The following is an 18,182-nucleotide window of genomic DNA, read 5'->3' as shown; positions in this document are numbered from 1 at the left end:
GTTTCCTGTTTCCTGTCCTCTCCCTCATGAGTGTGTTTGTGTCTCAGCTACAGGCCGTACACGTACCGTCACTTCGCCCCTCCCACCACCCCCTGCAGCACCGACGTGTGCGACAGCGACTACACGCCGGGACGCCGGGCGCCTCTCAAGTCCAGCGCCGCCGCCTCTGCCGCCGCCAAGGGCTACACCAGCGACCTCAACTACGACTCGGAGCCTTTCCCGCCGCCGCCGACGCCCCGCAGCCAGTACCTGTCGGCGGAGGAGAACTGTGAGAGCTGCCCGCCGTCGCCTTACACCGAACGCAGCTACTCCCACCACCTCTACCCGCCGCCGCCGTCGCCCTGCACGGACTCCTCGTGAGCCAGATCCCCCACAACCCCCCCTCCGCACAGCTCCGCCCCCTCACTGTAAATAGCAATTGTGCATATATGAGGTCAAAAATGGGAAAGAGAGACTGAGGAAGAGGAGGAGCGCGGTGCAGGACGAACAGGAGACAAAGAGAAGCGGGCGCTGCAGAACATTTGTACATTAAAAAGAGAAAAGCATATTTATATATTTTCTATACAGTGTTTACTGATGATGCCATAGAGGTTTGTATTAAGAAATTTGTACATTTTTTAAGAAAAGGTTTTATTAAAATCATCACAAATATAAGTTGCCTTAAACCAGGAGACAAGAGGCTGAAGGACACGAAGCACACGATGAGCAGCGGGACGTTTTAACTTATCTGATGCCAAATATGAAAAACAGCCACAGGAACAGGCTCCGCCCGGCGGCCATCTTGCCTGTAGTTACCATGGAAACTGGATCAGGAGCGGCTGGAGGAGAGCGTGGTACTGGGTCTTTGATTTGAATTTACCTCCTCATTATGAAGCGGTTCAGAGGATCTGTGTGGATGTGAGTCATGTGATCACGTGATGAGTCATGTGATGAGTCATGGTAACAGGACACTCTGAGCTGAAGCAATAACACTGTCAGGCACATATTTATTACCCAATCGATGGAGGCAGGAGCCCTCTGAGTGCTGCTGAGGCTGCAGGACATCGGAGTGTGTGGCTCAGTTTGCTGACACACTACGGAGGCCCTGAAGGGACACAGAGCGCGTTTGTAGAGTGCACCAGAAACAGTCCACTGCTCACGGACATCTTCAGACAATCAGCCCCTTTGGTTCGTTCTTCTAGAATCTGTGCACGAGTCACTTCCTGTCGTGCGCTACGGGAAGTGTTACATGCACCAGCCCCGCCTTGTTCACGAGGCGCTCCGCGTTGTTTACCAGGTGTCCCACGCTACAAACAACCTGTCGTACGAAAACTAGCAGAAACGTCTTCAGAACGAAAGAACGGCCTCTGTGTCCCCTCAGGGCCTCCGTACAACACGACAGCACTCCCCTCTCAAGTTAAGGATCAGTCGGCTGTAACATGACTCACATCCTGGACTCGCCCTGATGTTCAGACGGTTTAAACCAAAACGTTCGCCTGTGTTTTTTTTTCTTCCCATTGAAACGTTTAAACGCCGTCTGCAGCGGTGCGTCTCTAACGACCCGACGCTGCACGGCGAGCGCAGGCTGCACTCGTCCTCCATCTTGGTTTTCTTTCAGTTTTGAGTCCTCCCTCGTGGCGGACGCAGAGTTTCCTCCATGAACACGATCTTGTGCCTGACCAGTTCCACGTCTTCATGTCGTCTTTATTTTTGTGTTTCTGTTGCTTTGAGGAAAAACACAAAGGAACTCCAGTGCCCACTAAATGCTCTATAGTATTTTTGTACCACATATTGTGTAGATAACGTATTTATAAGCTATATAGAAAATCATTGTAAATCTATCCATTGAATTCTTGCAGTACTTTTCATTCCGTCTTTTTTTATATTGCCTCATTATATTTTTCTACAGAAAATCAGACGTACGGCGACAATCTCAGATCAGTCAATCGAAGAACATATCCAGGTTTTTAGTGTGAGGTCAAAGTGTGAAGGACTGTTGTGCCAAAATACTCTTTTTTAAACGCTGTGGAGGCAGACGAGCCGGGACCAGAGGGCGAACACGAGGCATCCGTTCTGTTGCCTTTACAACCATCTGTTTTTTTCTAAACTCTTCTTGTCTTTGTGCTTCTCGTCACGAGCAGAAATATATTTTTCGAGGTACCGTGTTTCATCGTCTCATCGTCGGAGGAGAGTTTTCCCTCCGTGTCGTCGAACGCTCGCTTTGTTGTCGAGCTCCTGAAGGTCACGTCGAAAAGAGAAACAACACCAGCATGAATCTGACAATCGTAGCGCTTTACACGTCGCAGCAGTTCGATCAGAGCCAAGTTTGTTTTCAATATTAGAAACCAACAAAGCTTCTTCTTCATGAGGCGTTCACAGAGTTCAAGTTTGACTCTGTAGAAACAAGAATCCGATAATCTGGTCCTCACGGCTCCTCTTTACGAGGCCAGTCGGGTTTTTCTTCACAAAATATTTTCTTGATTAAAAACATTGAGTGCAAAGTTTTTTATCTGAGGAGCGACGTTGTTTTCTTGGAGCGTAAATTGTTGCTAAAATGGATCATAAATTGATTCCTGATCGCCACGACGATCCTCTTTGGCACCAAACTCTTTTCTTGGGCGTTTTTATTTGGATGCAAATTTTTTCCCTTGAGTGCAAAAAGTTTTTGTCTTTGCACACAAATGATAATTTTGAACGCAGAGTTTTTTATCTGGACGTAAAAGTTATCGTCTTAATTATTCTCCTGTGTGCAAAAGTGAAAATCTTACGTGCAAAAGACACACAGCTAATTATCTCAAAGTTATCTTGGTGCACAAATTGTGATAAAAACAATTTACCCGCCCGAGGTGAGCACGCTCTGAGGCTCCAAAGAATCATCTCTTGTTGAAGGAGAAATAATCAGTAACAACACAGACTTTATAAACAGAAGTTTCTTGTGAAGAAAAATCCGAAGCGTGTCACTAACGTGAGGAGAAACCCGAACCACCTAAAGTCCAGTTCATCTCGAACCAGAACACGAGCTTGTATTTTGGCCCCCTGCTGCCTCCGTACATCCTCGGCTTCAGCCCACCAGCTGATCTCTACCTGTGGTACAATCACTCTGACTCATCCAGGTGTGCTTTCTTTACACACCAAATAAACAAACTGTTTTTGGGAGACGTTCTCATTCTCTAACTGCACTTTACAGGACTTTTATTTTTTTAGATGATTTCTGGTACAAAACTTTGTAGTTTTCGTGCAGCTGGAGGAAAGTTGTGAAAAAAAGTGACGTTTGGTTTGAGGGTTTAGAAGAGTCCGAAACAGACGACTCGGTGAAGAGGAGAAACGTCTGGCTGGTGTCAGGGAAGTCGTGATGAATCGTTCCCTCAACATGTCGGTGCTTAATTTTTACCCTCAGCTCGTTGACTTTGTTCCCTTGGTTTCGTCACTTGTTCAGTTTGTGCCGTACGGACTCTGTCCTCCTTTCATCGCCTGTTTGTACAAAGAGTTTGAACTGAATCACGTCTGTGTTCTGCTGTGAAATGATCTGTTACCCTGTAAAATATGTGATGTCAAACAAAAGTGTGTTTAAGACGAAATCCTTTCATTTCAGACGGATCTGATCAAAGTGTCTCTGAGGCCGTACGGATGCAAACTGACGAGTGAACATATGTTGGGTCATTGTAGGACTTCAGCAACTTTGATCTTAAGGTACTAATGAATCTGTTTTGGGAACCAAGGGAACCAAGAGAGTGATGAGGGGATAAATAGTGAATCAGCACAAGAACACTAATTATTAAGTGAAATGGCTGGGTGTCGACGGAAATGTTTGATTTGTCTGATCAGATGCGTTTTGGTGCACACAAACATTTTAGATCAACTAAAACAAAAGAAGTAAATGTGTGAACACGAGCTGACTGATAACATGCAGCAGCTTTGTTGTTGTTTTGGTGGCCGTTGTTCGGCAGCAGAAACATGTTTCCTGCTTGTTCGGCAGCAGAAACATGTTTCCTGCTTGTTCGGCAGCAGAAGCTTAAAGCCTGAAAACATTACGATTACAAACAGTGACCTGTTCCTCTCTGTGCTCGGGACACATGTCAGCAGATATTAATAAATGTTTCGGTTCGATACCCGGCCGTGACTTTCCTCCAGACTTCACAGATTTTGTAGAAAGGTTCATGAAAAGCTGAGCGACACCTTTCAGAGAAAAAGGAGACGAATCAAACTGATGAATCTTTATGCCTCCGTGTTCAAACGTCTCTGATTCAGGCTGAGCTCCGACTTGTGTGGACACTTTGTACAGATTGTGACGAACGTGGCTGAAAAGGGTCAAAGGAAGTAGAAATGTAAAAAGATTGAAAAGGTCATTTTAAAAAAGCACTTTGGTCTCCAGGTTTTTATCGGAGGTTCGACAGGAAAACAGAGAAGTTTGTGTCGTCGATGTTTTTCAAATGTTGTCCTTCATCCATTTTACTCTCATGGTGCTCTGCGAGGATGTTTGTGGAGACGGCCAACATTTGGTTCGTCCGGTTCGTTTGATTTCCACTAACTGTCCGTTTTTATACGATGACTGCTTTACCTGTAAACCAGAGCATCAGATGGACCTGTACAGCCCATCCAGCTGCCACCATAAGCTGTTGTAACTCATGAAATGCTGATTTTTTTTTCTTTTTGTTAAATATAAAGTGAGTGAACTTTTCAAATGAGTGTCTGTGTGCTGATTGTTATAGTGTCATATAATTCAAAGTTTTATTTAATACGATTTCATTTAGTTATAAATTATAAAATAAAACGTTAAATTTTTCACATACTTACATTAACTTAACTTATTAACTTAACTAACATTAACACGTCTGTATTTATGTAAATAGGTGTGACTTATCACGATGTTATATAAATGGGCGTGATCTACTTTAGATACAGGTAGGTTTTGATTTTCTATAAGGCTTCCTCTGCAGTTACCGTAATAACTGGTAACATCCAGGAGTGAGCACATTTGGCTCTTCTTGTCACTGTAGTACAAACTCTTATATTAGTTCAATCTAATGAGATCACAAGTAGGAGGTTCAAGAAGACTAACATGGAAAAAACAGTGGTATAAGAATTATTATTTTGCTAATATAAGCAGCTGAGAGGGTGAATAGTTTTATCTGCCGCTGCTGTTCAGGGTATTACGGTAATTCTACAACACGCCCCTTTCCCTACTCTGCACGATGATTGGACTGATTCTGCCATGTGACCTGGAGACAGCGGAAGACGAGGACTCCGTCGCAGACAGAAGGGTGAGGAAATAAACAAAATAAAAACGATTACATTTAAACTGTACAAACAGTTATAATACTGTATCTGCCGTTACCGTTTTGTAGCTCGACATGTTAGCTAATGGAGCCGGCATGCTGGCGCAATTTAAACGGGTAGCTTGTTAGCACAACGCAGGTTTAAACGATCGTGGTCAGTTCGGATTTCTGTGACAGTCAGCGTCCATGTCCGCAGAAAGTGAAAATATAAAAGCGAAGCCAGCGCAGACAGAAACTGACGCTTTGACTGACATTAATCGAACAGTCAGGAGACATTTTACCCGCTGAAGCCACTGTCAGTTTGTACATTAATGATCTGATGCTAGCTGCTTTCATTATTGGCTCGTTTTTAAAGCCATAGAGATATTAGTATTAAGATTAGTATTAGTATATGTAGTAATGGCGGACTGTTAAACGGGAAGAGCAGCTTCTGGTTCATTAAGTTATTTATATAATCTGCTGTATCATCGTCACGGTTTATTACATCTGTAGGTTTCTGTTGTTTGAGGCCTGAAACGGGAATTTCCCACAGACCGACATACCACGACGTCATGAATACGTGATGACGTAGTGAATCCAAGGCAGGCAGCAACACTGATAAAGTTTACGTCCAGAAAGAAACTATTTTCATTTATTTTCCGTGGCCCAAAAGTATGTTGTTTTAATACTAAATTATTGACGAAAGCTTTATCTTATTTCGGTGTTTTGGAAAATAACAGAAAGCCACTCGTGTACATGTTAAATGTAGTAATTATATATGATATATATATCATGTTAAAATGTTGTGTTATGAACAAGGTAAAAAAATATTGTACTGAAATCTAATATAATAAAGAATAAAGTAAATTTTACACATAATAACTACAATGTGATTGTAAATTAAATGAATAAAAACTATTTTATAGACATATTTTTACTTATCATCTAATTGACCTTTTAAATAGAACATAATCAATAACTTGACAGCTGATTTAAATTCTGAATCAAATGTATTTAAATTTAAAATAATCTGATTTGACACGTCTCAGTTTGCATCACAAAGTATTGATGTGAGATTCAGTCCTGCTGCTTCCTGCTTTATGTGTATGATCTTATTTATTATATATTATTATATATATATATATTATATATTATTATATATATATATATTATATATTATTATTCTGTGTTTTGACGAGACGTTTCTGTGTGTTCAGGAACAGTTGCAGCGTCAGGATGCAGAGCACCACCAACTACCTGTGGCTGATCTCAGACCTGCTGGGTCAGGGAGCCACCGCTAACGTTTACCGCGGCAGACACAAGGTATGAACCCACACCTGACAATAATCTCCTGAGCGGCTGCAGGTACGTTAGCTTTACACCTGTACCGACATAAAATCACCCAAAGAGTCAGTGAAGTCTGTTTGACCTGATGGACTTCCTCTGTCCCGCCAGGATCTCTGGTCTTGGGACATTTTTCCCCCGACAGCAGATATTTTAGACAAACAGGAAACACGGGGGGGGGGGATGTTGGTATTGGTGTTAGCATGTTAGCATTTAGCTCAAAGCACCACTGGGTCAGCCTCACAGAGCTGTAGCTCAGACTGCTCCTGGAGGATTGAAGATGACCTGTTTGAATGAATAAAGTTAAAGGTGTGTTTGTTCTGTGGCTCCTGTGTCCGCGTGTTCAGCATGTTCAGCATGTTTCCTTTCACACTGCCATCAGATCAGCTGACAGCTTTGTGTGTTTGACTTCCTCAGAGGATCCGTCTGTGCTTCCTCGCTCAGACCTCGGGCCGGCTCGTGTTCAGGAAGCAGAGTTATCTGAGCTCATGCAGGGAGAACAGATTCCTGTTTCCATCTGCAAAGGTTTCAAAGACCTGCAGCTCGGCTCAGTCTGACTCTAACACGTCACACTTTGTGTTTATAGTCGATCCAGAAAAGCCTCCAGGCTTCAAACTGCACCGAGCGGGGATTCCCCAAAACTTCAGACCTGAATCTTTAAAGTCAGAGGATCCGTCTGAACCTGACGTCCTGTTTCATTCTGCTCTCTGCTGTGTTATTAAATGTGGACGCCTCGGGTCTGTCGGGTCTGTCGGGTCACGTCAGGTTTTTACAACACACAAAGAGTGAAGATAGTTTGAACTGTTTCCACGTCCTCAGACATGTAAAGAAACATGTCGTCTCATCGCGCTCCACGTTTGGAGCTGGAAACACGTTCCGACTCTTTAACCACAAAATGTTTCTGTGTGTCACTGTAGAAAACTGGAGACCTGTACGCCGTCAAAGTGTTCAACAACCTGAGCTTTCTGAGGCCGCTGGACGTCCAGATGAGAGAGTTCGAGGTTCTGAAGAAACTCAACCACAAGAACATCGTCAAACTGTTCGCTGTGGAGGAGGAGGTCTGTGTGTCACACAGTGTGCAGCTTTAGATCATCACACAACAAACTGAATGTAGAAAGCTTCTGTTTATGTCTGTCTTACATTATTGTAAACTGTTGGACCAATCAGGAGCTGCAGCTCGCTTCATAAAAACTGAATCTAAACAGTTTGAAGTTTCATGATATTTATTTGACATAATATCTGTCTCTGATTGTAAACACGTCTCTGCTCTCGCTCTCAGTCCAACACGCGGCACAAGGTCCTGGTGATGGAGTACTGTCCCTGTGGGAGCCTCTACACCGTCTTAGAGGAGTCGTCCAACGCGTACGGACTCCCTGAGGACGAGTTCCTGATCGTTCTGCACGACGTCGGTGAGGGAACGTTCATGTTCCTGCACGTGGGGGAAATAACTCTTTTTAACTTTAAGGGTATATTGGGAACACTTACCTAATTACCCTCTCTGATTGGCTGTCTTCAGTGGCAGGTATGAACCACCTGAGGGAGTACGGTATCGTCCACCGGGACATCAAACCAGGAAACATCATGCGTGTGATCGGAGAGGACGGGCGCTCCGTCTACAAGCTGACAGACTTCGGAGCAGCCAGAGAGCTGGAGGACGACGAGCAGTTTGTGTCTCTGTACGGCACCGAGGAGTACCTGGTGAGGACACACACACCTGAAACACACACCCCTGAAACACACACACCTGTAACACACACACCTGTAACACACACACCTGTAACACACACACCTGAAACACACACCCCTGAAACACACACACCTGTAACACACACACCTGTAACACACACACCTGTAACACACACACCTGTAACACACACCTGTAACACACACACCTGTAACACACACACCTGAAACACACACCCCTGAAACACACACACCTGTAACACACACACCTGTAACACACACACCTGAAACACACACCCCTGAAACACACACACCTGTAACACACACACCTGTAACACACACACCTGAAACACACACCCCTGAAACACACACACCTGAAACACACACCCCTGAAACACACACACCTGAAACACACACACCTGTAACACACACACCTGTAACACACACCCCTGAAACACACACACCTGAAACACACACCCCTGAAACACACACACCTGAAACACACACACCTGAAACACACACCCCTGAAACACACACACCTGTAACACACACACCTGTAACACACACCTGTAACACACACACCTGTAACACACACACCTGAAACACACACCCCTGAAACACACACACCTGAAACACACACCCCTGAAACACACACACCTGAAACACACACACCTGTAACACACACACCTGTAACACACACCTGTAACACACACACCTGTAACACACACACCTGTAACACACACACCTGAAACACACACCTGTAACACACACACCTGAAACACACACCCCTGAAACACACACACCTGTAACACACACACCTGAAACACACACCCCTGAAACACACACACCTGAAACACACACACCTGTAACACACACACCTGAAACACACACACCTGAAACACACACACCTGTAACACACACACCTGTAACACACACACCTGAAACACACACCCCTGAAACACACACACCTGTAACACACACACCTGAAACACACACACCTGAAACACACACACCTGTAATACACACACCTGAAACACACACACCTGAAACACACACACCTGTAACACACACACCTGAAACACACACACCTGTAACACACACACCTGTAACACACACCCCTGAAACACACACACCTGTAACACACACCCCTGAAACACACACCCCTGTAACACACACACCTGTAACACACACACCTGAAACACACACACCTGAAACACACACACCTGAAACACACACCCCTGAAACACACACCCCTATTCTTAGTAACATTAGCATTAGCAACACTCTGCTGTTCTGTTCACCTTCAAAATGTAGCAGACACAAAAGGGACTCATAACAGGTCTGAAACTGAGCGTCATGCTGTTCGTCTTTAACTTCCTGTTTGACTCTTCTTCATGTGTTTCCTGTGCAGCACCCCGACATGTACGAGCGAGCCGTGCTGAGGAAAGACCACCAGAAGAAATACGGAGCCACGGTGGACCTGTGGAGCATCGGGGTCACCTTTTATCACGCCGCCACCGGCAGCCTCCCGTTCCGACCGTTCGAGGGGCCGCGCAGGAACAAAGAAGTCATGTGAGAGGAAAACCTGTAACGTGTGTGAGAGAGGAAAACCTGTAACGTGTGTGTGAGAGGAAAACCTGTAACGTGTGTGAGAGAGGAAAACCTGTAACGTGTGTGTGAGAGGAAAACCTGTAACGTGTGTGAGAGAGGAAAACCTGTAACGTGTGTGTGAGAGGAAAACCTGTAACGTGTGTGAGAGAGGAAAACCTGTAACGTGTGTGAGAGAGGAAAACCTGTAACGTGTGTCTGAGGAAAACCTGTAACGTGTGTGAGAGAGGAAAACCTGTAACGTGTCTGAGAGAGGAAAACCTGTAACGTGTGTGAGAGAGGAAAACCTGTAACGTGTGTGTGAGAGGAAAACCTGTAACGTGTGTGTGAGAGGAAAACCTGTAACGTGTGTCTGAGGAAAACCTGTAACGTGTGTGAGAGAGGAAAACCTGTAACGTGTCTGAGAGAGGAAAACCTGTAACGTGTGTGAGAGAGGAAAACCTGTAACGTGTGTGAGAGAGGAAAACCTGTAACGTGTGTGAGAGAGGAAAACCTGTAACGTGTGTGAGAGAGGAAAACCTGTAACGTGTGAGAGAGAGGAAAACCTGTAACGTGTCTGAGAGAGGAAAACCTGTAACGTGTGTCTGAGAGAGGAAAACCTGTAACGTGTGTGAGAGAGGAAAACCTGTAACGTGTGTGAGAGAGGAAAACCTGTAACGTGTGTGAGAGAGGAAAACCTGTAACGTGTGTGAGAGAGGAAAACCTGTAACGTGTGAGAGAGAGGAAAACCTGTAACGTGTGAGAGAGGAAAACCTGTAACGTGTGTGTGAGAGGAAAACCTGTAACGTGTGTGTGAGAGGAAAACCTGTAACGTGTCTGAGAGAGGAAAACCTGTAACGTGTGTGAGAGAGGAAAACCTGTAACGTGTGAGAGAGAGGAAAACCTGTAACGTGTGTGAGAGAGGAAAACCTGTAACGTGTGAGAGAGAGGAAAACCTGTAACGTGTGTGAGAGAGGAAAACCTGTAACGTGTGAGAGAGAGGAAAACCTGTAACGTGTCTGAGAGAGGAAAACCTGTAACGTGTGAGAGAGAGGAAAACCTGTAACGTGTGTGAGAGAGGAAAACCTGTAACTTGTGAGAGAGAGGAAAACCTGTAACGTGTGAGAGAGGAAAACCTGTAACGTGTGTGTGAGAGGAAAACCTGTAACGTGTGTGAGAGAGGAAAACCTGTAACGTGTGAGAGAGAGGAAAACCTGTAACGTGTCTGAGAGAGGAAAACCTGTAACGTGTGAGAGAGAGGAAAACCTGTAACGTGTCTGAGAGGAAAACCTGTAACGTGTCTGAGAGAGGAAAACCTGTAACGTGTGAGAGAGAGGAAAACCTGTAACGTGTCTGAGAGGAAAACCTGTAACGTGTGAGAGAGAGGAAAACCTGTAACGTGTCTGAGAGGAAAACCTGTAACGTGTCTGAGAGGAAAACCTGTAACGTGTGTGTGAGAGGAAAACCTGTAACGTGTGTGAGAGAGGAAAACCTGTAACGTGTGTGAGAGAGGAAAACCTGTAACGTGTGTGAGAGAGGAAAACCTGTAACGTGTGTCTGAGGAAAACCTGTAACGTGTGTGAGAGAGGAAAACCTGTAACGTGTCTGAGAGAGGAAAACCTGTAACGTGTGTGAGAGAGGAAAACCTGTAACGTGTGTGAGAGAGGAAAACCTGTAACGTGTGTGTGAGAGGAAAACCTGTAACGTGTGTGAGAGAGGAAAACCTGTAACGTGTGTGAGAGAGGAAAACCTGTAACGTGTGTGAGAGAGGAAAACCTGTAACGTGTGAGAGAGAGGAAAACCTGTAACGTGTGAGAGAGAGGAAAACCTGTAACGTGTCTGAGAGAGGAAAACCTGTAACGTGTGTCTGAGAGAGGAAAACCTGTAACGTGTCTGAGAGAGGAAAACCTGTAACGTGTGTGAGAGAGGAAAACCTGTAACGTGTGTGAGAGAGGAAAACCTGTAACGTGTGTGAGAGAGGAAAACCTGTAACGTGTGAGAGAGAGGAAAACCTGTAACGTGTGAGAGAGGAAAACCTGTAACGTGTGTGTGAGAGGAAAACCTGTAACGTGTGTGTGAGAGGAAAACCTGTAACGTGTCTGAGAGAGGAAAACCTGTAACGTGTGTGAGAGAGGAAAACCTGTAACGTGTGAGAGAGAGGAAAACCTGTAACGTGTGTGAGAGAGGAAAACCTGTAACGTGTGAGAGAGAGGAAAACCTGTAACGTGTGTGAGAGAGGAAAACCTGTAACGTGTGAGAGAGAGGAAAACCTGTAACGTGTCTGAGAGAGGAAAACCTGTAACGTGTGAGAGAGAGGAAAACCTGTAACGTGTGTGAGAGAGGAAAACCTGTAACGTGTGAGAGAGAGGAAAACCTGTAACGTGTGAGAGAGGAAAACCTGTAACGTGTGTGTGAGAGGAAAACCTGTAACGTGTGTGAGAGAGGAAAACCTGTAACGTGTGAGAGAGAGGAAAACCTGTAACGTGTCTGAGAGAGGAAAACCTGTAACGTGTGAGAGAGAGGAAAACCTGTAACGTGTCTGAGAGGAAAACCTGTAACGTGTCTGAGAGAGGAAAACCTGTAACGTGTGAGAGAGAGGAAAACCTGTAACGTGTCTGAGAGGAAAACCTGTAACGTGTGAGAGAGAGGAAAACCTGTAACGTGTCTGAGAGGAAAACCTGTAACGTGTCTGAGAGAGGAAAACCTGTAACGTGTGAGAGAGAGGAAAACCTGTAACGTGTCTGAGAGGAAAACCTGTAACGTGTGAGAGAGAGGAAAACCTGTAACGTGTGTGAGAGAGGAAAACCTGTAACGTGTGTGAGAGAGGAAAACCTGTAACGTGTGTGAGAGAGGAAAACCTGTAACGTGTGTGAGAGAGGAAAACCTGTAACGTGTGTGAGAGAGGAAAACCTGTAACGTGTGTGAGAGAGGAAAACCTGTAACGTGTGAGAGAGAGGAAAACCTGTAACGTGTGTGAGAGAGGAAAACCTGTAACGTGTGTGAGAGAGGAAAACCTGTAACGTGTGAGAGAGAGGAAAACCTGTAACGTGTGAGAGAGAGGAAAACCTGTAACGTGTGAGAGAGAGGAAAACCTGTAACGTGTGTGAGAGAGGAAAACCTGTAACGTGTGTGAGAGAGGAAAACCTGTAACGTGTGTGAGAGAGGAAAACCTGTAACGTGTGTGAGAGAGGAAAACCTGTAACGTGTGTGAGAGAGGAAAACCTGTAACGTGTGTGAGAGAGGAAAACCTGTAACGTGTGAGAGAGAGGAAAACCTGTAACGTGTGTGAGAGAGGAAAACCTGTAACGTGTGTGAGAGAGGAAAACCTGTAACGTGTGAGAGAGAGGAAAACCTGTAACGTGTGAGAGAGAGGAAAACCTGTAACGTGTGTGAGAGAGGAAAACCTGTAACGTGTGAGAGAGAGGAAAACCTGTAACGTGTGTGTGAGAGGAAAACCTGTAACGTGTGTGAGAGAGGAAAACCTGTAACGTGTGTGAGAGAGGAAAACCTGTAACGTGTGTGAGAGAGGAAAACCTGTAACGTGTCTGAGAGAGAGGAAAACCTGTAACGTGTCTGAGACGAGCGGGAACAGGACGCTGAACGAGCCGTTTCTTGTTTCAGGTATAAGATCATCACAGAGAAACCGTCCGGGACGATCTCCGGCCATCAGAAGTGTGAGAACGGGAAGATCGAGTGGAGCACGGAGATGCCCGTGTCCTGCAGTCTGTCTAAGTACGAAGCGCTCTGTGAGCACGTGTTGGTGGCTCTGTCTTGTTTCCTGCTTGTGAACTGGTGTTCTGGTGTTTCAGGGGTCTGCAGAGCCTCCTCACTCCGGTCCTCGCTAACATCCTGGAGGCGGATCAGGAGAAGTGTTGGGGCTTCGATCAGTTCTTTGCAGAGACAAACGACATCCTGCACCGGACCGTCGTCTACGTGTTCAGCCTGCAGCAGGCCACGCTGCACCACGTCTACATCCACGAGTACAACACGTAAGACAGCAAGAGTTTGTTTCACAGGGAATGTTCTGCAGACCAGGCTGCTGCTGAGCTCCAGCTGAAGTGTGCATCATGTGATCAGATATTCATCCTGTCACTGGTGAACGCTGTCACTCATCAGCAGCCTGCTTACACATTAAAGTCGGTGTTAAAATCACCTCTTTCTTCTCTAACTGCTAAAGCTAAAGCTGCTGTTCTCCATGTGTCCACAGGGCGGCGCTGTTCCAGGAGCTGCTGTCTCGCAGGTCCAGCATCCCGCTGCACAACCAGGAGCTGCTGTACGAGGGCCGCCGCCTCGTCCTCGACCCAAACCGCCAGGCCAAGACCTTCCCCAAAACCTCCAGAGACAACCCCATCATGCTCGTGAGCCGCGAGTCCGTCGCCACCGTGGGACTCATCTTTGAAGATCGTACGTCACTTCCTGTTCCTCCTTTATCCTGCTCTCGTTCTGTGTAGGATCAGCCTCGTGTCACCACTGTGTGTTGTGGATTTCATTTGGTATAAACTTGAATTCCAGGATGCGTTCAAAGATCTAATTCGGAGTCGTTATTGAACATTTGCTGCTCTGAGTGTCTGCAGCTTCGAACAAATGTGCCGAAGCTGCTTTACAATTGTTCAACCTGCAGCTCCAACACGACACCTCCATCTGTTCTTTGTATTTCTGCTTAAACCCGCCTGATCCTGCAGACCTCTAATCTAATCTGAGTGTTTTTCTCTTTGCAGCGAGTCCTCCTAAAGTTCAGCCTCGCTACGACCTGGACCTGGACGCCAGCTACGCAAAGGTACAAACCGCAGAGTCACACAGTAACACGAGCTAACGAACTGATGGAGGCAGCAGAGCAGCAGCTCCTGTTCTGTGAGCTTAAATCAGTGTTTTTATGAATGGAGTCTGGTGTGTCTGCAGAGAGCGATGTAACGTCTGTTTGTGGTTAAAACAATCAACACTCAGATGTTACCATAGTCACTAACAGTCCGGTTGTTGTTGTTGTTGTTGTTGTTGTTGTTTTCAGACCTTTGCTGGCGACGTGGGACATTTATGGAAAACGTCGGAGTCTCTGCTGGTGTATCAGGAGCTGGTGCGGAAAGGAGTCCGAGGTTTAATGTGAGCTCACATCAGACTGTGCAGCCAGTGAGCTGATTCATTTAGACGTAGCTCACTTCCTGTTTGCTGCGTCCTCATTTATATTCATGAGGAGCATAAGATTATTTAGTGTGCAGATGAACAGACTGTGTTGTGTCTCTGTCTGTGCAGCGAGCTGATGAAGGAGGACTACAGCGAGATCCTGCACAAGAAGTCTGAGGTGTTCCACCTGTGTAACTTCTGCACACAGACACTGGAGAAGACCGAGCAGCTGTGAGTCCATCACCAACATGAAGAATTATAATTTAACTTCAGCTCGTTCACAGTTTAACCACGTGACTTCCTGTCTGCAGGTTTGAGGTGTTGATGCAGGCGAACATGATGTCATCAGAGTACGACGAGATCTCAGACATGCACAAGAAGGTCCTCAGAGTGAGCGCTCGCTTCCTTCATGTTATAAGCTAAACGAACGTGTGCAGTCACTGCAGCGTGAGGCCGTGGTGGCTCGTGTGCTGTCAGTCACGCAGCAGGTGCTCTGCAGGTGTTTCTGTGTGTGTCAAACTCTGCTCTCTGTGCAGATCTCTGGATCTCTGGAGCCCATCGAACGAACAGCTCAAGACATCAAGAGTAAATTCCTGTCAGGCGGCCTGCTGACCGACGGCTGGACACAGCAAGTGGGGACCCACCCCGAGGACAGGAAGTAAGGCTGTGTGTGTGTCTATGTTCACCTGCAGGATGTGTGCGGTACAGTGCAGCAGGTGTGTGACTCAGTTTGTCTGTGCAGTGTGGAGAAAATCAAAGTGCTGCTGGACGCCATCACAGCCATCTACCAACAGTTCAAGAAGGACAAAGCGGAGAGACGTGAGAACCACACAAATGTTAGCTTTATGCTAATGCTAAAGCTAATTATATTACCTGTTCTTGTGACCTCTCCTGCCTGTGTCTGGTGCTGCTGTAGCAGGCGTTTCCCTCTCTGTGCTCTGACTGTACTCGATCTGTCTGTGCAGGTCTGCCGTACAACGAAGAGCAGATCCACAAGTTTGACAAGTAAGTTCAATTTAAAACACCGACGTGTCCCTGACTAAAGTTCTGTCAGATCGGTGTCATTGGAGCTGAACAGCTTCTGCCTCTAACTGATCACTTCTGTAGTTCTCTGTCATCAGTGTGAACTTCCTCCTGCCATCTTTTATTTTGAAGTCCTGACTTCCTGTTTGTGTTGTCTCTCTAACAGACAGAAGTTGGTCCTTCACGCCAGTAAAGCGAGGTCTCTGTTCACGGAGGAGTGTGCCATGAAGTATCGCCTCTTCATCTCTAAGAGCGAGGAGTGGATGAGGTGAAAACAGACAGGAAGTGGACCCTGTGTTTTTGTTACTAAGCAACAGAGTAAACAGGAAGCAGTTTGTTTGGTGTGTTGAAGCGTCGTCTTTGTGTTCTCAGGAAAGTTCATCACGTGCGGAAGCAGCTGCTCGGTCTGTCGGGTCAGCTGATCAGCATCGAGAAGGAGGTCACCATGCTGATGGAGCGAGCCATCAAGGTACGTTTACGTCATCGCATCAGGTCACATGACAGAGGGCTGTCACATGACCTCAGAGAAGTTAACACCTGTGTGTGTGTTCAGCTGCAGGAACAGCTGCCTCAGAAGGTTCTTCCTCTGGTGTCGAGCGGGATGAAGCCTCCGGCCTACCTGAGCCAGAACACTCTGGTGGAGATGACGCTCGGGTCAGACTTCCTTCACTCTTCTTCTTCTTCTTCTTCACTCTTCTTCTTCTTCTTCTTCTTCTTCAGTCAGACCAACAAAACAATAGAAACACCTCATGTTATAAAGATGTGCTTTACATGTTGTGTATTCAGTGACTCTGCTGTGTTTCAGGATGAAGAAGCTGAAGGAGGAGATGGAGGGAGTCGTCAAAGAGCTGGCAGAGAACAACCACTTCTTAGAGAGGTCAGACAGCACCGCACAGCGTTAGCCTAGCTTAGCACAAACACTGGAAGCAGGGGGAAACTGCTAGCCTGTCTTCATGTGTCATATACTAAGGTCTTATTAACTGTGTTAGTGGATAAGTTCTAAAGCTGTTTACCAGGAAAGTTAAAGTGGGATCGGTCTGCTTTAATGTGAAAACCTTCAGGTAACAATGAACGCTTGCTCTTTGCTCTTTGCTCTTTGCCCTTTGCTCAGTTTTTAAGGGCTGATCGAGGTCGTTGACGTGACTTTGAAAACAGTTGAAATAGTTTCAAAGATCTGATGTGAACATGTTTGTGTTTCAGGTTCGGGACGCTGACGCTGGACGGTGGCCTGCGAGGCTGAAAGACGTCGACTGGCTGCAGTTTGTAAATATTTTCTGTGTTTATCTTGTAAATAAGTTCGACTGTGACATGAAGCTTTTTGTATGAACAGATCTGTTCATGAACACGTAACAAACTCTGCAGCACAAACAGCTGCAGCACAAACAGCTGCAGCTCGGCTTTAAACTGGATTTTTACCTGAAGATCAGGGAGGAAAAAAACCTTAAAATAACCCTTAAAGTAGCTTAATTTACCCTTAAATGACCTTTAATGAACTCTTAGTTTACCTGTGAAACACAGAACACACCTTCTGAATCAAGCTGCTGAGAGGAGACCCCGAGAGACGGCGACTCAAACACCATAAACACATTCATGTTTAAGTTCAGGAGCTTTTAAGGAGCTTCATGATAATTTAAAGTTTTATTGATGTTAAATGATTTCAGTTTATTTAAAGAACTTTTTTCATTTGAAGAGAATCTGAGATGAAGATGTTTAAAAACCTGAACATGTGGAAGAAAGTGTTTCTTAGAGGTGAACCTTAAAGTCAAGTTTAATGGATAAATCAATAGATTATAATATTTACTTTTATTTAATTGATTGACGAGTTAAAACCGTTTAAAATGGAGTAAATATTATTTGAGGGACGCTCTGATGTGATTTGATCCATTTCAAAGTGTTTTACACGTCGATGAACTCACACTTTGGGGATCATTAATTACACATTAAGAAAAGTATTATTAATGTATCTAAACAGCTTCACGTCAGGTGAAAGGTGTTGGGTTTGTTTTTCTGGTTCATTAAAGAGTAGTTAAGTTTAATTTAAGGGACTGTTGTATCATCGTAATTGGACTTTAATAATTGATTTTGTAATGAGAGTCTGCGTGATGGAAAGGTGTATTAACAGTGAACACACCTTAAAATAAGCTACGTGAAGGTTCCCCTTCATGTGTACTCAGAAAGGACCTTCAAGTTTCA

General features: G+C 45.4%; 2 protein-coding genes across 3 annotated transcripts in view; both read left to right on the top strand.

Moving 5' to 3' along the window:
* lrp6 (low density lipoprotein receptor-related protein 6) overlaps positions 1 to 1,840 on the top strand; it is a 30,528-nt gene extending 28,688 nt beyond the window's left edge. Inside the window, exon 23 of one of the 2 annotated variants that reach the window (XM_069670847.1) lies at positions 54 to 1,840. In XM_069670847.1, coding sequence (XP_069526948.1) covers positions 54 to 360 — 307 coding nt within the window. In that variant the 3' untranslated portion in view covers positions 361 to 1,840. Of the gene's footprint in view, positions 1 to 47 lie in introns of both variants that reach the window. The other variant, XM_069670846.1, reaches the window with a different exon arrangement.
* Positions 1,841 to 5,209: 3,369 nt separating this feature from the next.
* tbk1 (TANK-binding kinase 1) lies at positions 5,210 to 17,321 on the top strand. The gene is made up of 21 exons (XM_069671033.1): positions 5,210 to 5,240; positions 6,452 to 6,557; positions 7,496 to 7,636; positions 7,858 to 7,987; positions 8,095 to 8,276; positions 9,673 to 9,833; positions 13,470 to 13,580; positions 13,658 to 13,837; positions 14,056 to 14,252; positions 14,567 to 14,625; positions 14,854 to 14,945; positions 15,096 to 15,197; positions 15,278 to 15,356; positions 15,503 to 15,624; positions 15,709 to 15,785; positions 15,932 to 15,971; positions 16,156 to 16,257; positions 16,362 to 16,458; positions 16,543 to 16,643; positions 16,795 to 16,866; positions 17,190 to 17,321. Exons 2-21 carry the CDS (start codon positions 6,471 to 6,473, stop codon positions 17,227 to 17,229), a joined length of 2,172 nt encoding a protein of 723 aa, XP_069527134.1. The 5' UTR covers positions 5,210 to 5,240; positions 6,452 to 6,470; the 3' UTR covers positions 17,230 to 17,321.
* The last annotated feature ends 861 nt before the right edge of the window (positions 17,322 to 18,182 follow it).

The sequence above is a fragment of the Semicossyphus pulcher genome, unplaced genomic scaffold (assembly GCF_022749685.1).
Source record: "Semicossyphus pulcher isolate SPU_LCO1_2020_fin unplaced genomic scaffold, fSemPul1.0.p SCAF_20, whole genome shotgun sequence".
NCBI lineage: Eukaryota > Metazoa > Chordata > Actinopteri > Labriformes > Labridae > Semicossyphus > Semicossyphus pulcher.
This window is presented reverse-complemented; position numbering and strand designations above follow the sequence as displayed.